The sequence below is a fragment of the Schistocerca gregaria genome, chromosome 3 (assembly GCF_023897955.1).
Source record: "Schistocerca gregaria isolate iqSchGreg1 chromosome 3, iqSchGreg1.2, whole genome shotgun sequence".
Lineage (NCBI taxonomy): Eukaryota > Metazoa > Arthropoda > Insecta > Orthoptera > Acrididae > Schistocerca > Schistocerca gregaria.
In genome coordinates this window covers 277,962,056-277,988,210 of record NC_064922.1, presented here as the reverse complement: position 1 = coordinate 277,988,210, position 26,155 = coordinate 277,962,056, and the positions used below count along the sequence as shown (strand labels likewise).

General features: G+C 39.4%; 1 protein-coding gene across 2 annotated transcripts in view; it reads right to left on the bottom strand.

Moving 5' to 3' along the window:
• Positions 1–26,155, bottom strand: part of LOC126354181 (elongator complex protein 2) — a 78,817-nt gene that overhangs the window by 11,493 nt on the left and 41,169 nt on the right. For both annotated transcript variants that reach the window (XM_050003624.1, XM_050003625.1), the window contains exon 9: positions 13,255–13,420. In XM_050003624.1, the coding sequence (XP_049859581.1) occupies positions 13,255–13,420 (166 nt within the window). The remainder of the gene's footprint in view (positions 1–13,254; positions 13,421–26,155) is intronic.

Below are 26,155 nucleotides of genomic sequence, written 5' to 3'. Positions count from 1 at the left end.
CCCCCTCCCCTATTCTGTTCAGAGAACTTTTCAAACCATCCTCATACATAAGAAAATGATTGTTTTCTTTTTTCAAAATATGTCAGAAATGTGTGAATTTGCAATCTTCAATGATATACAACATTTCCAATACCTGTAACAGATACTGAAAAATCCAGTAGAGCTAGTTCATAGAAGTCGGTATTTGGTGCAGTTGCCATGAGTAGTCAATGACAAAACAGTAAATAAATTATATGTTTCCAGAGATGAATTTTAGCTAACCTCTCCTTTATAACCAAAGCACAACCTCAGATTGCCCAGATTGTTGTATATCCAAAACGAAGGCTGTCAGTAGCCAGTGACAATGACTGCTGATCTGTTAGTGCTCTTTACTTTTCTCATGGAAATTTACAATAGCCTTGTGTGTCCCAATGTAACCACAACCACAAGCTGAAATACATATGATGTATAAAATATCAATGTCAATTATTAGTATGTTATGCAGAAAGGCAAGTTAGTCATTTATAAAGAGGGATATCCTGTCCAAAATGCAGCACTGAAGTTTGAGAACAGTATTGACAAAGTTTCCTTCTATCATAATTATTTGTACAACTATTTATCTGTCACTATAAGGTGCATGGACTGCACCTGTAGAATGCTTAGCTGGTTTAGTGGGATCCTGAACTGCTCATTTTTCAAGGAAGAACACATGTCCAGAAGTTTCACATATCAGTAAGTACATCTATAACATCTGTGGAAAAAAAAAAAATCAATCAAAAGGATTGCAAAATTTCTACCTCCACTTGAGTGTAGGGTGTACATCAGCAATGTAAAGACTTAAACAAAAAGTAAAGTAAGTGCAACTGTGCACTTGTCATTTTAGTTGCAGTATGGAGCTGTGCAAGAAGGTGATTACGTGAGTAGTATACATCATTGTCTTCAGATTACCCCACAGAAGACAGTGAACAGCTGCAAAATTTTCTGACTGTGGTGGCCATGAACAGATCCCCTTTTCACACTCCACCAATCTCTCTCTCTCTCTCTCTCTCTCTCTCTCTCTCTCTCTCTCTCTGTGTGTGTGTGTGTGTGTGTGTGTGTGTGTGTGTGTGTGTGTGTGTGTGTGTGTCATCCACATGGAGCAGCATAATTGCTTCAAAGTGATCTGGAGCTCTGTTGTTTTCCAATTATATTTCCTGACAAACCTTTGACAATACGTCCAATACAGTGGGAAGTGTGAATGTGGATTTTATGCCTAAATATGATTGTTGTGCTAGTTTACAGAGGTGTCTTCAGTGAATGTGCGTTCATCAGTGAGTAGCAAAAACGTCAGATTGTGACTGAAATACATAAGGCTGTCAATACAATTGCACAATGGATAGACATCAACTACTATGGTGAATTGAAAGTAGATGTGCATTACCATTTCCAACACCTAACACCAGCAGAAGTGCAGTCTAATTGGTAAAATATTCAAAAGGCATACCATATGAAAATTTCTCAATTTCACATAGCACAATTTCTTCACAGAGTAAATGAAACAAGCAAACAACATGTACTTTTCAACTCGCACATCCTACAGCTTTGAAATTACCCGAGGTGGAAGCTACAGTATTTACTTACAATTTTCTTGCCTCTATTATTCTCCTTTCAACTGTTCTTTATGTCAAATGGTGTTGAGTAGTTCAGTTAGGGAAACATTTCCATACACAATCATACACAAGCTTTGCTATTTCCATCACTTTTATGATATATAAACAGCAAATCAATCCTTTCACTACTTGTGTTATAACATGATCCACAACATTACTGCACTCAGTTATAGTAAGAACAAAAAAATGCTATTAGGCACAGCCTGTGCATCCACCTCTCACAGGCAGCTAACATGCTGCATCAGTAATTTGGTTACTAAACACAACCTGAAGAAGATCTTGAGTCCAACCACCTTAAATATCCACACTCTACAGCCTCAAAATTACGCATTCCCAGACAGGAGTCCCTTTTGAAAAATGACCAGTTTGCTGCTCCTTGTAAAGCAGTTTATGTAGACTGATGGAAAAAATTGCAACCCCAAAAAATAATTAACGTAGAGTAATGAAATTTTGGGAATACATTTGTCTTTTGGTAACATAAAGGGGCGTTCAAAAAGAAATGAGCCAAAGTCCGGAATGTGCAAACCAGTGACAGGAGGGTAATATCGTGGTCTGTGTTGAAGGTGTGGTTCCGAACAGTGTGTGGAAGTTCACAGTCCTCGCTAGAGGGCACGCATGCATGTCACGTGACTATACAGAACTAGCAGCAGCATGCATCAATCATCCAATGCTGCCAGTCGCATTGTAAACAGTGACATGGAGGTGTCAACAGAAGAGCAAAGAGGTGTTGTTCATTTTCCGACAGTGGAGGTAATAGGAAGAACAGACTTTCATCAACAAATGTCACAAGTGTACGGCAAACTCTGCAAGTCCCGTGCAAGGGCCAAGACATGGCACAAGTGCTTCAGGGAAGGATGGGTGTCGTTAGCCAATGACGCATGGTCTGGAGCACCACACTGCATTACAGATGACATCGTCCAGCTGGTGGATGCGCTCATTGCACAGGACCGCCGAGTGACAGAGAAAGCCATAGCCGTCATGGTCAGATTGAGCATCGGAAGTGTTCACACCATCATAAAGGAACGATTGCACATGCACAAAGTGTGTGCCCAACAGGTGCCTCACAGTCTTCAACCACACCAGGAAGCATGTTGAATGGCCCACTGTCTTGCTCATCTGCAGCACTATGCTCGGGGAGGGAATGCGTTCCTGGCACGAGTAGCGTCTGGAGATGAGTCATGGTGTCATCACTTCGAACCAGAATCAAAATGACAAAAGTCTCCAGGGGAAGAATCTAGGGTCACCACCACCAAAAATGCCAAGTCCATCCACACGAGTGCAGGAAAGGTTATGCTGACATTCTTCTTTGACCAAGATGGACCCCTGTTGATTCACTTGCTGCAGCATGGGACAACAGTGAATGCCCAGTGTTATTCCAAAACCTTGACTACCTTTCGCCAAGTAATGAAATCAAAATGACCAGGCAATCTCACCCACAGGCCATTCTGCTCCATGATAATGCAAAGCCTCATACGGCTGACACGGTCGTGGCACTCCTGCAGAAGTTCAAAATGGAAGGTTCTCGGCCACTCTCCATACAGTCTGGACCTCTCTCCCTGTGATTACGCCAATTTTGGTCCCCTTAAAAAGACTCTGAGGGGCAAACGATTCACCTCAGACAATGACATCCAGCTGTACGTGCAGAACTGGTTAACATCGCTGACCTGGGAACTTTATGAGACAGCTATTCACTGCCTTGGGTCACAGTGGGATATGTGTCTCAACAGCCAGGGTCAACACTTCTAATATACAGGTACTGGTTTCTGTAATTATGCAAGCCCGTTTCTTTTTTTTAACTCCCCTTATATTTAAGTGATTAACAGTGCAAGATCACAGGTTAATGTATGCATGAGATAAGCCATTGCAAATGTGAAATGCTGGTACATTAACAATCAGTGCAACCACTAGAATGTCGAATGAAAGGATGCAAACATGCACGTGTTATGCTGTACAGGTGTCAGATACCAGTTTCTGGAATGGAGTTGCATGTCTGTTGCACTTGGTCAGTCAGTACGGGATGGTTAATGTTTCTTGTGGAGATCTAGTGATCGAGCAGGCCAAGGCAACATGTTGACTCACTACAGAACGTGTTTGGTTACAACAGCAGTGTGTGAGCAAATGTTATACTGGTGGAGACCACTCCCTGGAATGCTTTTCAGGAATGGCAACACAACAGACTGATGCACAATTTTGCAATCCATGTCTGTGGGGCAACCGCTAGAGTGCTCCAGATGTTATATGACATTGCACCCCAGACCATAACTCCAAATGTACATCCAGTGTGTCAAGCATAGAGACTGGTTAATTCCAGTCCCTCAACTGGCCTCCTAACCACCACACGGCCATCACTGGCACCAAGGCAGAACCAGCTTTCATTACAAACAGACCTCCACCCTGCTGTCCAACGTCCTCTCACTTTGCACCAATCAACTCTCAAATGGCAATGGTTTGGGATGGTAGAATGCACAACATTACTGGACACCTGGCTCAGAGTATGCTTGAGGTAAGTGATTTGTAACAGTTTGTTGTGTCACTGCTTAAATTGCTGCTGCAGATGCAGTACGATGCACCAGTGCCACACGCCAAACACGATGGTCTTCTCTCTTGGTAGTGTCGTCTGGCAGTCCAGGGCCCAATTTTGTTGCAACCACACTTTCCCTTGGCCACAGCTGCGAGGAATCTTACAGTGGCTACATTCCTGCCAGGTCTTTCTGCAATACTGCGGAGTGAACATTCTGCTTCTTGTAGCCCTATTATACAACTTCATCCCAATTCAGTGTTGATAGCCACCTCTTAATTACCAAAAGGGGCCAAGTCTTCTGCATTGTATACAGCAAACCATCGACCTTGCTGTATGAGGAAACAGATGTAGCAGCCTCCTCTTAAAATTACTTAGAGCAGACAGTTCATAAATGCACTTACAACAGAAATATATTACACCTACTATCAAAAAATAGACATAGTCTCTTTGAAGGTGTCCTCAAGGAAAATGTCAGCAACTACAAAACAGCTGTAGCAACAACAACTGCAGAAGAAGAAAGATCAAGTAAAACAAGCGGAAAGATTTATATTTTCAGTAAACTAGATAAAAAGACAGCAATTTCATATCTCAAGGAAGAATCTGAAACATTTAGCTTTGGTCAGGAGCATTTAGTGAAATATTGCTAAGGTTTACAAGAATTGTTGATCACACGCAGGCTAAGTATCTACCTAGTAGAAGAGTTTCAGATGACAGACATTTCAACAGTAAGGTGTCACAGTAAAGAAACTTCTGAAGAACCAGCAAGTATAGCACAACAAGTGTAAAACGAATCCAGCACAGCCTCAAAAATGCTGCACCTAGTAGCCCCCCATCCTGCCCCATCACACCCCTGCAGACTAACACAGGTACCACTACAGCATTTTCCCTTTACAACTAACCTAGTACCGTTCTCCCTCTCCATCCCATGCCTCTTCTGTACCACACTGCTAATCCTCCTAAGATTACTGCTCACTGCCCAGAGGCAACAGGTTTGTTTGTTTGTTTGTGTGTGTGTGTGTGTGTGTGTGTGTGTGTGTGTGTGTGTGTGTGTGTGTGTGACCTCTGAAGGAGTTCTCTGTCTGATAACCTTCCTTCAATGGGCCTGTTAAGGTGTTTTGAACAGGATGACCTCATTCACAGCAACCAGTATGGATTCCAAAAATATTAGTCCTGCGAAACCCAACCGCTACTTTTACCACATAACGTAGGAGCACATTATTTCTTTACTTCTGTAAAGTATTTGATGCAATACCACACTAACACTTAGGAACAACAGCATGATCGTATGGAGTAGCAAAGAAAATTTCTGACTGGAGTAAGATCTTGGATGGGCAATCATCGAATGATCCGTGTGCCTTGCTGTTCATATTGTATTTTAATGACCTGGCAGGCAATATGAATAATAATCTCAGAATTTTAGCATATGATACAGTTATATACAATGAAGTACCAAATGAAAAAAGCTGCACAAATATTCAATCAGATCTTGTTAAGATTTAGAAATGTTGAAATGTTCAGAAATGCTAACTATGCATTTCACAAAATGTAATATCTTATGACAACAATATCAATGAGCCATGGGTGCAATCAGTCCACTCATAAGCATTCCTACATGCAAAAAAATTAAGGGAGTATGGAATGGCGTAAACACTTAAGCCTTATTGTGGGTAATGCAGGTGGAACACCTTAGTTAACTGATAACACTGGGAAAGTGCAGTCAGCCTACAAAACACTCCTGGAATTGATCCTATAATATCACTTAAGTGTGTGGGATCCATACAGAGGATGGTATTAAATGAATGTAAATGGAACCACAAATGGTCACTGGTTTGTCTGACTGACAGGTCTGCTGAAAAACCTGAAGTAGCAAATATGTGCATATGCATGCCAATTATCACATGAAAGCTAGTTGCAAAGTTTCATGAAATGGTATCAAATGAGGAAGCTACAAACCGACTACTGCCCACTACACGCTGCTCTCATAGAGACTGCAAAGACAGGATTAAACTAATTACAGCACACACGGAGGTATTTAACCACTCATTTTTCCTGCATTTCATATGTGAACGGAATGGGCAAAAACTCTAATATATGGTACAATGGGTGGTACCATCTGTGTTGCACTTCGTAGCTGTTTGCCAAGTACAGATGTAGAACATACTAAGCATTGTTGATGTTTGTTTTTCTATACATCCGGTATATTTGAAATTCATAAATTTGACATTCTTGCATTAAAAACACATGGTCAGCAATCACTCTCTTCATTGTTGACACAAAACTAGTGACCATGAACTGCCAACATAAGCACAGTGTCAAAAGTGTCTTGGTCATTACATACACTTCAGCCACATATCTTAGTAGATACAATTAATCATTGCATACTCCAGTACAATGAGCATAATACCGTAAAAGAACAAGAAAGGTGAACAACATGTAAGACTAATATGTCACTTTAAATAATAATAATAATTATTATAATAATAATAAAGATAAAATAGACAGGCACAATAAAATAACACACAAACACACACACAAAATTTCTAGCTTTCGCAACCAACGGTTGCTTCTTCAGGAAAGGGGGAAGGAGAGGGAAAGACGAAAGGATGTGGGTTTTAAGGGAGAGGGTAAGGAGTCATTCCAATCCCGGGAGCGGAAAGACTTACCTTAGTGGGAAAAAAGGATAGGTATATACTCTCGCGCGCGCGCACACACACACACACACACACACACACACACACACACAAGCAGACATATTTAAAGGCAAAGAGTTTGGGCAGAGATGTCAGTCGAGGCAGAAGCAGAGGCAAAGATGATGTTGAATGACAGGTGAGGTATGAGTGGCGGCAACTTTAAATTAGCGGAGATTGAGGCCTGGTGGATAACGGGAAGAGAGGATATATTGAAAGGCAAGTTCCCATCTCCGGAGTTCGGATAGGTTGGTGTTGGTGGGAAGTATCCAGATAACCCGGACGGTGTAACACTGTACCAAGATGTGCTGGCCGTGCACCAAGGCATGTTTAGCCACAGGGTGATCCTCATTACCAACAAACACTGTCTGCCTGTGTCCATTCATGCGAATGGACAGTTTGTTGCTGGTCATTCCCACATAGAAAGCGTCACAGTGTACGCAGGTCAGTTGGTAAATCATGTGGGTGCTTTCACACGTGGCTCTGTCTTTGATCATGTACACCTTCCGGGTTACAGGACTGGAGTAGGTGGTGGTGGTGGGAGGGTGCATAGGACAGGTTTTACACCAGGGGCGGTTACAAGGGTAGGAGCCAGAGGGTAGGGAAGGTGGTTTGGGGATTTCATAGGGATGAACCAAGAGGTTACGGAGGTTAGGTGGACGGCGGAAAGACACTCTTGGTGAAGTGGGGAGGATCTCATGAAGGATGGATCTCATTTCAGGGCAGGATTTTAGGAAGTCGTATCCCTGCTGGAGAGCCACATTCAGAGTCTGATCCAGTCCCGGGAAGTATCCTGTCACAAGTGGGGCACTTATGGGGTTCGTCTGTGAGAGGTTCTGGGTTTGAGGGGATGAGGAAGTGGCTCTGTTTATTTGCTTCTGTACCAGGTCAGGAGGGTAGTTGCGGGATGCGAAAGCTGTTTTCAGGTTATTGGTGTAATGGTTCAGGGATTCAGGACTGGAGCAGATTCGTTTGCCACGAGGGCCTAGGCTGTAGGGAAGGGACCGTTTGATATGGAATGGGTGGCAGCTGTCATAATGGAGGTACTGTTGCTTGTTGGTGGGTTTGATGTGGACAGATGTGTGAAGCTGGCCATTGGACAGATGGAGGTCAACGTCAAGGAAAGTGGCATGGGATCTGGAGTAGGACCAGGTGAATCTGATGGAACCAAAGGAGTTGAGGTTGGAGAGGAAGTTCTGGAGTTGTTCTTCACTGTGAGTCCAGATCATGAAGATGTCATCAATAAATCTGTACCAAACTTTGGTTTGGCAGGCTTGGATAACCAAGAAGGCTTCCTCTAAGCGACCCATAAATAGGTTGGCATATGAGGGGGCCATCCTGGTACCCATGGCTGTTCCCTTTAATTGTTGGTCTGTCTGGCGTTCGAAAGTGAAGAGGTTGTGGGTCAGGATGAAGCTGGCTAAGGTGATGAGGAAAGAGGTTTTAGGTACGGTGGCAGGTGATCGGCGTGAAAGGAAGTGCTCCATTGCAGCGAGGCCCTGGACGTGCAGGATATTTGTGTATAGGGAAGTGGCATCAATGGTTACAAGGACGGTTTCCGGGGGTAACAGACTGGGTAAGGATTCCAGGCGTTCGAGAAAGTGGTTGGTGTCTTTGATGAAGGATGGGAGACTGCATGTAATGGGTTGAAGGTGTTGATCTACGTAGGCAGAGATACGTTCTGTGGGGGCTTGGTAACCAGCTACAATGGGGCGGCCGGGGATGTTTGGGTTTGTGAATTTTAGGTAGTAGGTAGAAGGTAGGAGTGCGAGGTGTCGGTGGGGTCAGGAGTTTGATGGAGTCAGGTGAAACGTTTTGTAGGGGGCCTAAGGTTCTGAGGATTCCTTGAAGCTCCGACTGGACATCAGGAATGGGATTACATTGGCAAACTTTGTATATGGAGTTGTCTGAAAGCTGACGCAGTCCCTCAGCCACATACTCCCAACGATCCAGTACCACGGTCGTGGAACTCTTGTCAGCCGGAAGAATGATGATGGATCGGTCAGCTTTCAGATCACGGATAGCCTGGGCTTCGGCTGTGGTGATGTTGGGAGTAGGATTAAGGTTTTTTTAAGAAAGATTGAGAGGCAAGGCTGGAAGTGAGAAATCCCTGGAAGGTTTGGAGAGGGTGATTTTGAGGAAGAGGAGGTGGGTCCCGCTGTGATGGAGGACGGAACTGTTGCAGGCAGGGTTCAATTTGGATTGCGTCTTGGGGAGTTGGATCGTTAGGAGTGTGATCAAGATTATTTTTCTTCGTGGCAAAGTGATATTTCCAGCAGAGACTACAAGTGTAGGACAGTAAACCTTTGACAAGGGCAGTTTGGTTGAATCTGAGAGGGGGGCTGAAGGTGAGGCCTTTGGATAGGACTGAGGTTTCGGATTGGGAGAGAGGTTTGGAGGAAACGTTAACTACTGTGTTGTGGTTCCAGATTGTTTTGACTACAATTTTGAGGTGTTGGGGGGAGTGGAGCTGGAAGTGGGAGATTGAGTAGATAGGAGAGACTGGGTCTGTGTGCAATGAGAGGAGGTTGAGGTTTGTTGGAAAGGTTGTGGAGGGTGAGTGAGTTGCCTTTCCGGAGGTGGAAACCAGGAGATTGGATAGTTTTTTGAGGTGGAGGGTGGCATGCTGTTCTAATTTGCGGTTGGTCTGTAGGAGGCTAAAGAAGTTCACCTCAACACATTCACATCTAACTAAATTATTTAACAAAATAGAAAGAAACTTCCACATGGGAAAAAATATATTAAAAACAAAGAATCCAAGACTTACCAAGCGGGAAAGCGCCGGTAGACAGGAACAATAAAATAACACACAAACACACACACAAAATTACGAGATTTCGCAACCAGCGGTTGCTTCGTCAGGAAAGAGGGAAGGAAAAGGAAAGATGAAACAATGTGGGTTTTAAGGGAAAGGGTAAGGAGTCATTCCAATCCCGGGAGCGGAAAGACTTACCTTAGGAGGAAAAAAGGATAGGTATATATACTCTCTCTCTCTCTCTCTCTCTCTCTCTCTCTCTCTCTCTCTCTCTCTCTCTCACACACACACACTCACACACACACACACACACACACACACACACACACACACACACACACACACATCCATCCATACATATACAGACACAAGCAGACATATTTAAAGGCAAAGAGTTTGGGCAGAGATGTCAGTCGAGGCAGAAACCCGGGTATGGAATAGCTCCTTACCCTCTCCCTTAAAACCCACATCCTTTCATCTTTCCCTTACCTTCCCTCTTTCCTGACGAAGCAACCGCCGGTTGTGAAAGCTCGTAATTTTGTGTGTGTGTTTGTGTGTTATTTTATTGTGCCTGTCTACCAGCACTTTCCCGCTTGGTAAGTCTTGGATTCTTTGTTTTTAATATAAATTATTTAACAGTTACATTGAAGACCCATACACATTCCCTGATACACTTACACATGGAACAACTTATCTGAAACCTAAAGATCAAGCAGACACAGCAAACCCAGCTAAATTTCGTCCCATAACATGCCTACCAACAATATACAAAATATTAATTTCAGTCATTACACAGAAATTAATGACACATACAACACAGAACAAAATTATAAATGAAGGACAAAAAGGCTGCTGCAAAGGAGCACGAGGATGTAAAGAGCAACTGATAATAGATGCAGAAGTGACATATCAAGCTAAAACTAAACAAAGGTCGCTACACTATGCATACATTGATTGCCAAAAAGCTTTTGATAGTGTAGTGGAAATATACAAAGTAGATTCTAAATTGATACAGTTCCTAAACATAGTAATGAAAAATTGGAAAACCACACTTAATATCCAAACAAATTCAAATACTACCATATCACAGCCAATACAGATTAAGCGTGGAATATACCAAGGAGACTCATTAAGTCCTTTCTGGTTCTGCCTTGCTCTCAACCCACTATCCAACATGCTAAATAATACAAATTATGGATACAATATTACTGGAACATACCCACACAAAATCACACATTTGCTATACATGGATGATCTAAAACTACTGGTAGCAACAAATCAATAACTCAACCAATTACTAAAGATAACAGAAGTATTCAGCAATGATATAAATATGGCTTTTGGAACAGACAAATGTAAGAAAAATAGCATAGTCAAGGGAACACACAGTAAACAAGAAGATTACATATTGGATAACCACAGCGACTGCATAGAAGCAATGGAAAAAACAGATGCCTACAAATATCTAGGATACAGACAAAAAATAGGAATAGATAATACAAATATTAAAGAAGAACTAAAAGAAAAATATAGACAAAGACTAACAAAAATACTGAAAACAGAATTGACAGCAAGAAACAAGACAAAAGCTATAAATACTTATGCTATACCAATATTTACCTACTCATTTGGCGTACAGAAATGCAGTGACGCAGACCTAGAAGCACTCAATACACTTACATGATCACAATGCCACAAATATAGAATACATCACATACATTCAGCAACAGAAAGATTCACATTAAGCAGAAAGGAAGGAGGAAGGGGAGTTATCGACATAAAAAACCTACATTATGGACAGGTAGACAATTTAAGAAAATTCTTTATAGAACGAGCAGAAACTAGCAAAATACACAAAGCAACCACTCATATAAATACATCGGCTACACCACTGCAATTTCATTACCTCCTCTACAACAAAAGCAAAATGAGGATAATGGAATGTAGTCAAATTAAATCGGGTGACGCTGAGGGAATTAGATTAGGAAATGAGACACTTAAAGTAGTAAAGACGTTTTGCTATTTAGGAAGTAAAATAACTGATGATGGTCGAAGTAGAGAGAATATAAAATGTAGACTGGCAATGGCAAGGAAAACGTTTCTGAAGAAAAGAAATTTGTTAACATCGAATATAGATTTATGTATCAGGAAGTTGTTTCTGAAAGTATTTGTTTGGAGTGTAGCCATGTATGGAAGTGAAACATGGACAATAACTAGTTTGGACAAGAAGAGAATAGAAGCTTTCGAAATGTGGTGCTACAGAAGAATGCTGAAGATAAGGTGGATAGATCACGTAACTAATGAGGAGGTATTGAATAGGATTGGGGAGAAGAGAAGTTTGTGGCACAACTTGACTAGAAGAAGGGATCGGTTGGTAGGACATGTTTTGAGGCATCAAGGGATCACAAATTTAGCATTGGAGGGCAGCGTGGAGGGTAAAAATCGTAGAGGGAGACCAAGAGATGAATACACTAAGCAGATTCAGAAGGATGTAGGTTGCAGTAGGTACTGGGAGATAAAGAAGCTTGCACATGATAGAGTAGCATGGAGAGCTGCATCAAACCAGTCGTCAGGACTGAAGACAACAACAACAACATCTACAACCCTTTAGACCACATAACATCAACAGATACGAAGAAAGTAAATTGGAAAAAGAAAACACTACATGGCAAGCACCCGTATCATCTAACACAGCCACACATCAATCAAGACGCATCCAACACATGGATAAGAAAAGGCAATATATACAGTGAGACAGAAGGATTCAGGATTGGAATACAGGATCAAAAAATAAATACCAGATATTACAGCAAGCATATTATTAAAGATCCCAATACCACAACAGGTAAATGCAGACTTTGCAAACAACAAATAGAAACAGTAGATCACATCACAAGCGGATGTACAATACTAGCAAATACAGATTACCCCAGAAGACATGACAATGTAGCATAAATAATACAACAACAACTTGCCATAAAACATAAACTAAGAAAAGAACACATTCCCACATACAAGTATGCACCACAAAATGTACTGGAGAATGATGAATACAAATTATACTGGAACAGAACCACTATAACAGATAAAACACCACCACATAACAAACCTGACATCATACTCACCAATAAAAAGAAGAAATTAACACAACTAATCGAAATATCCATACCCAATACAACAAATATACAGAAGAAAGCAGGAGAAAAAATCGAAAAATACATCCAACTGGCTGAGGAAGTCAAGGACATGTGGCATCAGGATAAAGTTGACATTATACCGATTATACTATTAACTACAGGAGTCATACCACACAATATCCACCAGTACATCAACGCAATACAGCTACATCCAAACTTATATGTACAACTACTGAAATCTGTAGATATTGATACTTGTTCAATTACCCGAAAGTTCCTAAATGCAATGTAACATATACCGTACAGTTAAAAGGAAGTCACGATTGATCAAGATCCGCGTCACTTTCCAATTTTAACCAGACATGACGTCTGATAAAGAAAAGCAATAATAATAGCAATAATAATAATAATAAATTAGCGAGAGAGAGTGAGTTTAAGGGGTGGGGGGGGGGGGGGGGGGGGAATCAGGAGGTTTACAGATAAGTAAGATGATCTACAAAGTTTTCTGTAAATAAATGTTACAAACCACAATATGATCGCTGCATGTTCTGCAGTCGTAGCTTTGCAAGCTGATGCCAAAACTTTCCCATCTGATCTTGCTGCTAAGGAATAGAGTTCATAACCATGTCCATACAGTTTTTGAATTTCTGGCCACAGTGTATTCTGTAGAAGATTATCTTCCGTTGGTGGTTCTATCACACAAAATGTAAAATTTAAAATTAGTTCCAGAAATAACTTCATCTCTACAACAAAGGTGTGACAGGTATTTTACATTAAAGTGGTATCATAATGACGACGGAATGTTGTCAATCAAGTCAAACATTTGTGTCTTTAATATCCATATGTTTAGTAAGAGCAATTTTCCTTAGATTATTGCAACACAGTGTAAATATGTGAACATAGTAATTTCACAGGTTATTGAAAATGGCTGATTTTATACATCAAGGGCAAAAGGTAACAAACTAGACATTTGTGGACACAAGGACATAATGTTAAAAACTGCTGAATTAAAGTAACATCAGTACTTTCTTTAACCTTTTTCTATTACATCCACAAAGATGTGTCCAAATGGAATTTTCAGCACTGAAATAGAAGGCATTGTCAGGAAGAAATATTTTCAGTATGTTGATGAAGTCAAGCTGGCTATTTGTCAGGTATTTGATAACAGAGAGCAGCTAATTACAGCTCGTCTTGTTAATATGTATTTCTTTCTTCTTCCTTTTTTTATTTATTTATTTTTAACAGAAAAAGTTGCCAATAACTGTAATTGCAAGAATGTCTAGTACTATAATTATGTACATTATTATTAGCTGTTTCCCACTGCCTCTCTCATGTATCAGTAGTTTTGCTGTGATGAGTGATGGCAAATAAGCAAACTAGTAATTTTACAAGATGTCTGCGTAGGTATAGTAATGTAGTGACGTTTGTATAAAAAAAAAATGCATGCAGTGCCATTATGTATGTAAATAATGAATGTGTTTTGAATCTGAAGGCAAGTATTATATTTTCCAACTACATTTAACAATGCCTCGATTCACTACATTCATGCAAAGGCAGAGTTTTTAAGGGGTTTCTCTGGCTCACCTAGTACTAAATTTTGGCAGCAGAGCAACATATACCAACCATTTTTTGCTCCCATTTTAATACATTGTGGTGCCTACATTTTTGTTCCATCCTCCTAATGATAACTAATTTATGATTAAAACAGTCAGTTAATAGATCATAATCAAGAGCACCCTCACCAGAAGCCCCCCGCATTCCACATGTAAAGGTATGGCTATTTGTCACACAGCCTTTAACAGATGCTGTCACTGTGAGTTTTCAAGTGTCCTGGAAACTGTAAGAGACATGTGACACTTAATGTCTAAAATGTAACAGGCTTGAAGCTGTTCTAATGTTTCTGTAGATCTTAAGGCCACCCAATGTTCTGCATCCAAGCTCCATTGGTTATGAGATTGCTCTGTGGTTTGTTGGATTCGAGTAACTTTCACAGCTTCAGTTCCCTTAGAACTATGAGCTAAATCAGTAGTTTTGTGAGGCTTATAGTAATAGTTTTAATTATGGTTCTCTGGTTTACCATGTTATTTTATTGTTGTATCTCCGCCAAAACTCTCCAGCCATGCCACGTGGTGAAGGAACTCAATATCATAAACCAAGTTCACATTATCATTACATTTGCATTGCCACACAATAATATACAGACACTAAGAGTCACCAACCATCACCCCAGCATCACCTGCATGCCGTTCACATACATCATATTTTAAAATGTTAACTACACTCAAAAAGATACATTTTTACAAGATAGCCTGCGATCTTCCTTGGAGTTCAACCTACCTCCATACAAAATTTCGTCGGTTCAGTGGTAAAGTCGTGAAAACACGACAGAGTTACTTTTGCATTTAATTAGTATTCCATTCCATTACCAGTACATTCCTGCAGTTATTCACTGATGCATTTAAATTCAAATGCTGGGCCCCACCTCAAACTGTGTATGATCCTGTATTTTCAATGGACTTGCCCTCATTAGCAGAATGCACAAAAAAAAGGGAAATGGTTTAATGTCACCTTGACATCAAAGGCATTCCAGATTGAGCATTAAAACATATTGGGGAAAGATGAGGTCAGAAAACAGCTGTGTCATTTTTGAACAAATATTCCACAAATCACAAAAACAAACATAGGGAAACCATGATAAATCTGAGTGAAGATGGTAAAATGAATATTTTAACGAAATTATTCCAAATACAATCTTAGCATTTTAATCAATGCACCTTGTCCATTAGGATATAAAGGGAAGTTCCTATTCACATTGAGCAGACATGGCCTGATTTTGTTTGTTCTTACAGAGTAATGCAAATTTTTTATCTATGTACAGCATTACTGCCTGTGAACTTATGCATACAATAACAGGATTGTATATCTTGAAATTTTCCCAAAATAGTGAACATTCTATTATGTTTGCGGATGTAATGAATAGCTCACCACAATATTTTGTTTGACAACCAAGGAGCCATTTTGTGGCAAATTCCACAACTAGTATTTCCTATACAGACAGCTATATTTATACTGAAACATGGTGGGTCAGCACATGCAGGGAGATCTTGGCTGCAAGATTGCACTTTGCTGGGCTGTGCTGACATACATATAGATGTTTCCTACCAATTTTGCATGCTCAGAGAGTAAAGATTCAATGGCCAAATTAATTGCTGCTGGGCATTACACTGGGTGGGTAATGCTATCTTTGAGAGTGTTTCCCCGTCTTATGCAAATGAAATCCATGAGTGAACAGTAAGATCTTCTTCCTCGTGAAACTCCCAAGGTTCCTTAAAAGTCGGATTCTAGATAGATTTCACAGATGTCAGTGTTTCAGCACTATAATAATACATGGAATGTCCAGTAGAAAGGGTTATCACATAGCAAAAGTCTGTAAGCATACTCCAGCACATCTTGTTTCAGTACAGATATGATTGCAAGCACTAGTAAACACTAGTCTTGGAACTGACCTAAAGATGGTTGCTTGATTGCCAACTGAAATATTGTAGCAAGATGTTAATTTCAATCAGCTGTGGTTCCAAACTCCATGGCAGAATGCCAGAATTGTTATGAAAAATGTAGTTCACCTCAGTCCTCTGTTATAAAGTCTGCAACAAAAGTGGAACATGCAATTTTGAACAAAGCTGTAAATGTAAATAGCATCTATTACTCATTATTTAAAATGTGCTACCATCAGCTGACTGCTGTCAGCAAGTATTCAGTCTCCTAATCCTTGACCGAGATGTTTCTGACCATGGATCTATACTGCATTTTGGTGCTTTTGCACATCACTAATGTAACAGCCCAAGCTAGTAATTGTCATGCACCTAGAACTAGATACTGCCTTAGTGTTCAGACCCTAAGCATATAGCACCTAGGCCACTTTATCATCATTAACAGACTGCTTCCTGGGAATGCTCTTTTTCATAGGTGGGGTATACAATTTTGAATCTGAATGATTTTCGGATTTGGAAGACATTATTATAATAAGCATCAGTACTAGCTTCTCAGATAGACATGCTTGCTTGGTGAAATCAGCCTTATTTATATGCTGAAATGCATCACTTTATCTTCACTCAAAAGACAGATGCCATAAATAAAATTAGGCTCTCTGTTGACAACCAAGGGACGATGGCTAGAACAGTTCCTTAATCAGTTCTATCAGAAGTTCTTAACCAATAAGAACACACTGTGCAAAAAACCAGAAATGCCCTACGGCATTCAGCAACACAAGTATCACGAGGTCATCACCTATAAATGAGTATCATGAAGTCATCACCTACAAATAAGTGAGGATGGAAATACAGCATGAATACTGTACTGTTGGAAAAGCTGGCCACGCTGATCCCATTAACACAAAGTACTAACAACCAAGCACAGAAATTCACTAGTTTCAGCATGTACCTTGCAAGCACTACCATAAACACACACTAAAGCTCATGAAACTGTTGATATTCCATTCATGAATGGCACCAAAATATGGGGATGAGATATCCTTAAACTAAAGGGCTGAAGCTATGAAGTTGAAGGCAACCACATGGCCATGACGACAGTCACCCTGTGTTGCACTCGTATTTCATCAACTTGTGACTCCGCATGACCCTCTTCTACCAGCTGGTTCTTTTGTATCATACTGCATTGTATTTGTATTGGTCCTGCTGTCTACAAAAAAAAGAGGCGAAAGTGATTTCTACGTGCTTATATTTAACAAACAAAATGCATGCACTTAAATATTTATATAACACATTTCATAAATTTAGAGTCACAGACATGTCCAATAGAAAGACTGCTATACATATGAGTTTTCGTCCAAAAGGCCTTCTTCTAATGTAGGAAACATATTCATTCTGCAAGCACAAATCGCACACACACACGACCACTGTCTCCAGCTACCGAGGCTGGACTACGGGCAACTGCACCTGATAGGGGAGGCAGTCCGGGTGTCAGGGGTTAGGAGGAACTTGGGGCAGGGACGGGGAGAGATAGCAAGGTAGGAGTGGGGAAGGGCATAGTGCTGCTTGTGGGTGTGCGCTGGGATATGGTGGGGATAGGGCAGCACTGCTATGTGCAGTTGGTAAGTTTTTTTCTCCTGTGGCCTTGCTGCTATTGAACACTACTTTCCCCAATGCTCAACGATTCCAAAACTACAACCTCCTTTATGGTCACCATGACCATCTACATCCTCACCTGCAATTACTTCACCTATGAACACATCATCTACAAAACAAACCCATGGTACAGCAAATGACATCTGCATGGCACCATCCTATGCCAACCTATTCATGGGCCATCTAGAGGAATCCTTCCTAACCACCCAGATTCCAAAATCTAGTTCAGGTCCACTGATAACTTCATGATTAGGACCAAGTGTGAGGAAGTAAACCCCTCATCTGGTTCAGATTCATTGATGACGTCTTTGCGATCTGAATTGAGGGTGAGGACACCACATCCATATTCCTCCATAATCTCAAAACCTTCTCCCCCATTCGCTTCACCTGGTCCTCCTCAACCCAACAAGCCACCTTCCTTGATGTTGACTTACACCTTAAAGGTGTTTACATCAGTACCTCTGTCCATATCAAACCTACCAACCACCAGCAAAATCTCCCCTTATGCTCTCACAGACCAACACCAACCCACCTGCAACCTACCCTCCTACCTTTTACGATACCAACCATTTCCTCCACCAACTCTCCACAGTTCCTGTTCCTTTACCACATAGTGCCCTGCTCGTTACTATTGATGCCACCTCCGTTTACACTAACATTCCTAATGTCCACAACCATACCACTATTGAACACTACCTTTTCCAACGCCCAAAGGATTCCAAACCTACAACCCCCTTCCTAATCACCATAGCCAACTATATCCCCACCCACAATTACTTCTGCTTAGAAGGCATTACCTACAGACAAATTTGGGGTATAGCTATGGGCACTTGTATGGCACTATCCTATGTCTAATTACTGGTGAGGTTTTTCTTTCATCCTGTCTCTTCATCTGAGTGGGAGTACTGCAACAGTTATAGCCCTAGTCTAGGGCTAGATGACTGCCCCAAACATTGCATTCTATTGTCTCCAAAGCTGAATCATTAAAAACATTCTATTATATGTGATCAACATTATCTGACAGTTTACAACTTGTCTTCTGTGGTTAACACTTCCTATTTGATTTGTTTGCCAGAGGAGGAGAATTCATAGGAATGTCTGTGGCAATCCTGATCTTTTCACTGGAGTCTGCCTTTTGAGGTGCCTGGAGCTCTACGATGTCAGCAATCGTGGTCTTTCTTGATGTTCAGGAGGGGAGGGGGGAGGGGGGGAGGAGCTATGGGCTCTGCAATAACATCACCTTTACAACTGAACTGACAGATGTAGGTAGTAGAGCTGAAATCTCCATTTATGTAGAGGGATCAGCTTTTGGAATAGGCATTTTACTGGCTGAAGTAAACGCATTAGTGGAAGTGGGAGGTTCATGGCCTTTTAGTTCTTTTTGGTCTCACCATATAAGATAGATACACTTTGTTGGTTTGAGCTCCTGTCTCTTCCTTTCATCAAGGTAGACACTGCAGTCTCTGCTCCAAGCAGAGTAATCCCTGGTGCATGTCACACACTTCTAAGGAAATGAATAAATGATGCCATTGTGTGTGGCTTAATCACATTTGCCACAAATGGCTTCTCCCTTACAACTAGAGTGCTGGCATTTAAAAGAGCACACTGACATGGGGACACGATCCCACATATTTCAGGAAAGGAAACTGGCTCGACGTGCTTTTGAAGTGTTGTGCTATCGAATATAAGAATAAAGAAATCTGATTTAATCAGTTCACCATCTACCTATTTCCTTACATTTTACATGACGACACCTTCTTGAGCCCACTTATCTTTCGGTTCCTCTTTGGGATTATCTACGATATCTCTGCTTGAGAAAACACCTTTGCAATAAGGTGAAGTGTTTTGTACTCTGTTTCAATTGCTTATTTGAATATGCTGTCTGGAGGTTTGTTGCTTATTGGGAACCAAACGTTTATAACCAACACTGCCCCAGTTTTGCCATGACTTTACAGGTTTGAAAATGCCAGCAATGCCCACTAAATTCTTTTCAATACAGAAATGTGCAACTTTCTCAAAGCTGCACTCTTTCTTTTTAAGTATTAAAAACACATTCTGTCAAATAGCATGGGTTCTCTTGCTATAAAGGAAGTGTTTTGAATAATTTCTGTGTCAGGAGGACTGGCTACACAAGTTCCGAATGTTCCATTTCAGTTCTACGAGCAACTAGGGAAATAATGGTCCATCCAGACAGAGCCCAGCATGCCTGGGTAACCCTTTTACAACTCACGTATACCAAGTTCCCTAGAGGTGGCCAACAAACAACGAACGACTGTTGTCATCGACATCCAACACATCTTGAAGTTAACGATTTCTTTTACAGAGATTTATACCACTCTCTCAACCTGGGCAGTTAAGGCAAAATACCAATTACGACAACTCACAGGGAGGGGGAGGAGGCCATGTGAGGATTTTTCAGGAATGACAAGGACATGGTCAGCATTATCCCCCAGAACCTTACCATAATGGAAAATGCTTTTGACAGGCCAATAAATACTCCTGTTGACTCCCCTTTTGTGTCCACCAGGTTTAGCACACAGTGAATACACCTATTAATGGTTGTTACTGTTGATTTCTTATTTCTGAATACAAATTGTTCATTACATAGAATTTTGTTTTTATTTACAAATTCCATAAGTTGGTCATACATAACTTTTTTCCGAAAGTTTTGAAATAGAGGAGGAAATCATGATTGCCTTGTAGTAATTTACATTGTCTCTTACACCTTTTTTTTATATTACAGAATTACCTCCGACTTGTTCAATGCATCATGGAAAGTGCTTTCTTGAAGTGAGCAGTCACATACGTGGTTGAGTAGTTCAATGATGTTTACAGCACTCTTCTTTATAACTGTTGCAGAGAAACCATCAATGCCCCCCGAGCTGGAGGCCCTTAGTCTCGTTATTGTTTTTGCTACTACATCTTGTGTAGCAGTGTTGATTTACACTGACTTATATTTATTGGATTGAGTATTCTTTTGTGTGTGTGATTTTATCATATTATCTGCAGCATTTCTTTTAGCTGGTTAATTTTTTAGTTTCTTGTGATAGTGTTATATTTTTTGCATGATGCTCTGTTTTTACAAGTTTCTTTTTTTTATAACACTCAACATGGCCTTCACAATATTTATTTTCTTATAGAGGGTATTTCAAAAATACTTTTACAAATTTTGGGGACAGGTGCCTTACAAAAAAATAAAAAATGAAAAAAGTCCAGTAAACATGGGCTCTAAAATGCATACCTTAAGAGGTATGAGAACTTGTTCATCTTCACTACTGTGGAACTTGAACAAGTACTCAAAGTTAGTAACATGCACATTTTAGAGCCCATATTTACTAAACTTTTCTTCCCTCGGCAGAGCTTGTAAAAGTATTTTTTTTTTTTTCAAAAGCCTTTATATGGGTTTATCATTATGCATTATTTTTGCTACTCTTTGTATTTTAGAATATTTTTATAATATAAAAGTCAGCCAAGTGACCAATTATTCGAGTCACACATTTCATGTACTAAGCTCTTCTTCTGGTATGAAACCCAAATTACCCTTGTAATCCAAATGTTTGTTCTACAACTGTCCCTTCTGGCTACAGTTTTCCAAGGAAATTCAATTTGAAAGTAATAGTTCACTCTATCAATGAAAATGTAAAATGTTTCATTTAGGTTATGAATTTTATAGATCTGTAACAATTTTTCTTTGTTTAGTACGCTGCTGAAGTAGTTTATGTTATCCTGACTACAGCATCTACACGGTTCTTAAAGAAACATTGTTCCCACCACTTCCTTTTACTTTCAAACTTTGTATTAGAGATAGATGGGCAATGAAGTTTGCTCACAAAATTTTTAATGTAGTGCTGTAGAAATTCTTCTTGAATACAAACTGACCTAAAGCTACTTCACATATTCTTTCACTCTGGTGGCAGTATTTATTTTAAAATTTACATTGCAGGATGTAGTAAGGTTCAAAAGGGCCTCCCTATTTCTACAACTTGTAAAAAAATGAAGGTTGAAGTCATCACTTATCATCCAATTATATTCCAATTTATTTACTTTGTTCAGCAATGGTTCCAATTTATTTGAGAAAAAGTTCAAAATTTTCAGACTGTGACTGGCAAACTGTAGCACTAAAAAAAAAAAATTTTGTAGATTTTATAGCTGCAGTCTCATATTCATTTTTGACACACGTTAAAGTCAGATATGGCAGTAAAATCAGTATTTTCCTTTATGTGAAGCATTACTGCACCCAGCTTGCGATTGTTTGTGCAATAGCAGGAAGACAAAATGAATTTAGTCCCTTTTTGTACGTTGAATAAATTCAGGGTCACAGCAGTGCTGAGAAATGCATATTACTGGGATAGCCTTTACCTCTTCTGTTTGTAGTATGTCAATTTCATCTATCTTATTATGAAGGGATTGTACATTATGGAGATAATTTTTAGGTCGGATTCATTCCTGGCTTGGTATTTGTGTGTAATATCTATTGCATCACATACCTTTAGTTTAAATTCAGATTGCCAGTCGTGTTACTTTATGTTTCTACTTTCCTGTTTCAGTCTACAGACAGGTCCCACAGGCATAGGCCTATACTCTTGCTTTGTTTTGGTGCTTTTGTCTCATTACAACCATTTATAATGGACAAAATCACAGCCCTTTTTACCCACCTATTTATATAGACGAGCTAGTCTCCTGGAACCCAGTACCAGTTGCAGGTTTCCGATCTCACATCTTCCTTCAGGGGCAAAAGAAATTCGACATTCAATATTTCCTGTAGTTACTGGTTACATTTAAAAACTTAAAATGCTGTCATAACCCACTCACTAATAGGTATACCCCCACATTTAAAGCTTCACACAATACAAGAATTATTATAGATGGGAAATGTGTGTGTGTCTTCATGCAGTGTAACTGATCAATGTAAATAATGTGACTATATTCATCCAATATTTGAGAATGAAGGTACTTTGTGACTTCCAACAAATTTTAAGCCTGATTTTAAACCTTTTGCAAACTTTTCTCACTTATGTAATTAACATCAAATGTTTTTAATGCATTACTCATTTGTAAAGTAATCAGATGTTTGAAGCTGTTTTATTTGTTGAATGAATAAAATCTTCCGCACTGGCTATTAAAATACTTTTAAATATGTCGCTACTGCTTTCACATCAATAAAGATTCATCTTCAGGTGACCTGTAAATGAACTTAAAACAATACATAATTACAATGGCTTGAAAACAGATGTATGGTACCATAAAATGCCATATATCAACGAGAGGTGTGAGTATCATGTTTTTTAAATAGTCATGGTGCAGCAAAGTAATTGCTTTAAGCCAAGTCCCATCATTCATCATCCCAAGATAGCATGTTAAAAGCTGTAGTCCATGACAATCTCTTACCAAGCCATTGATAGCACAGACGTGTGTTCGGCAAACAGCGTAAGCTGTAAAGATGAGTTGGTATTACGAACCACATGTGTGAGGTGGTACTAGCTTGAGTCTCATACCAAACTGGTGCTATCTATGACAAGAAAAGTGGGCGTTGTCTTCACAGTGTGTCTAGCTGTACTATTTTGTGTTATATAGTCAATTACAAATTTTTCTTTTTAGAAGACATTCATAGTTGAAAATGATTAAAACTATAGAATACAAGAAAATATAATCCCAGAAAACTCAGGTAATAACATGAATTTTTTGAATTTTATATTGCTCTATTTTTCGAACTAGCAAGCATATAATGCATCCATAGTAAATAAGGACTTTTTTTAAAAATGTCAAATTACATCAGTTGATCCAGAATGAGATTTTCACTCTGCAACGGAGTGTGCGCCGATATGAAACTTCCTGGCAGATTAAAACTGTGTGCCGGGGCGAGACTCGAACAGTTGATAATAAACCTGAATTTAAATTTGTGTACCCAGCTTCTTTTATCAGAGCTTTATGGTCTCAGTCACTTTAATAATGGACTATAGCCCTTGGCATGTTATCTGTTTATATCTTCATGATGAACAATCAGACGTGGCTCTAAGCCATCACTTGACTCACCATGACTGTTTTAAAATGTGCAAGTACACACTTCTCATTGATATATGGCACTTAAAGGCAGTACACATCTATTTTCAAGCCACTGTAATTCTGTATAGTTTTAATTTCTCATACAGATCACTTGACGATGCATCTCTATTGATGCGAAACTGGAAGTGACTTACTTTAAGCCAAGACCCATCATTCATCATCCCAAGATAGCATGTTAAAAGCTGTAGTATAACAGCCACTGCAGAAGATTCAACATGGGAGTTCTATTCTTTAAAGAATCCGCGATTTACTGGTCCATTACACCTGCCTTGCTACCATATCTAAAGGTTTGAAATTCAGCTTACCAGGTGTGTTGCTGTTTTATCCTTTTTGCTTCTTATGTGCTCACATGTTTGTCCGTAACTGTCTTCCTGTATTTGGTTGGTTCTTTAACTTCTAGGCAGTATTTATTATTTGTCTGTTCATTTGTGTATGCTTTATTACCAGTACTGTAACTTTTTTTTATTTTTGACACCTATATTAAAATGAGGAAAGATGACTTCATATGAACATCTTTCCTCAACTGTTTAAATGTAAACGATGGACTGTATGAACATTTCTTTCCAGTCACTCAATTTGAAATTCACAGTCAGTCTCTTTCCATACACATTTGTAGCAGTATTGATTTTTTTTCTATGGAAAGCAATTCACACACTTAATTTTTTCATTCACATCTTGGATGTTATGTTAAGAGGTACTGGATGAATTTCTACATTCATTTTGCAGGTTAATTTCACTATGTGTTTCAGAGAATCTGTTAAATCCCTTTAAAACTCTTTCAATGGCTTATCAGTGTCATTTTAGCCTCCAATTAATATTAATGTACCATTCTCTGATAAGTTCTCTGTTAATTTGTCCACATTTCTAACAACTTCTTTGATTGGTGCAGCAGGTTTTATGATATTTTGCACAATGAACCAATTACCAATCTTGTCCTTAAGTAATTTTCTACAATTTCTTCCTTGGCAACTGCTTGTTATTGTTGTCAATGGACTACACTTCTTTATTCCAACATTCCACAAACGATTTAGCTCAGGACATGACACAAATCATCTAGCACTTCAAATCGTGTGCTGCAACTTGCTTCCTAGTTTCCACACACTTATCACTAATGTCATAGCAACATGCACTGTGTTAAATGAAATCGTATAATACAGCAAAATGCACACTCCTTACTATGTTACACTTATCTTATAGCACAAAATGTACCAACATAAAATAATACATTAATATAAATACGATCTCTGTGTCAAACTACATTTTTACCCCCTTGCTCTCTAAAGCAGAAATTTTTGAGGGGGGAGGGGGCGGGGGGGATGCTTAAACGGCAGCCCTCATACATTCATCTCTACATATAAAAGAAAATGTGCTGAGTAAGTGACTTGTCATCGCCTAGCCCAAACTGTTAATGACAGAAACTTGAAATCTGGAGACGGTGTTGATTTTATATTTACGACGTTGAATAAAAAGGTATTTTTCGAAATTCCACCTGTAATGGGGTGAAAGGATTTTTGAACCTAAACCATGAAAATTGGTATTTTGTTTCTTAGTCAGAAATAAAGATGTACACATTTCTGATTTTTCAAAATTTAATGCCTACGAGGGTGAAAGTAGTAGCTGTGTTCTTCTTATAAATTAATCTCTATTAAAGAATTTGAAAGCTACATCTATGAAAATCTATATTTGACTTTTCGGTTACAAATAAAAAACATTAAGTGTTTCAGTGTTCTTGGAAATTCAACTCTTAAGGGGGTGAAATAGGGGATGAAATGTTTTGCAAATATACTTCATTATGAAAGCATTTTTGAAGCTAAAACTATGAAAATTTGAAATTGGTTTCTTGGTTAAAAACAAAAAATTACACGTTTCAGTGTTTAAGAAACTGAGCCCCTCAGGGGATGAAATAGGGCCTGATGGACTCATTTACACGTCACCCCCCAGCCCAAAACTGCTACGGACAGAAACTTGAAATTTGGAGAGAGTGTTGGTCTGTTATTTTATGCATAACTTAGTAGGGGTTCCTTCAAATTTTCATCCCTAAATGAGTGAAGTAGAGGATGAAAGGTTTTTTGGAAATAAGTCACCATTAAGCCAGTTGTGAAGTTACGACTATGAAAATTTGTATTAGGTTTTTTGGTCATAAGTTTAAAATGCATGCTTTGCCTTTTTAGAAATACAATCACTGAAGGGATAAAATAGTGGGTGAAATTTTAGTTTGAA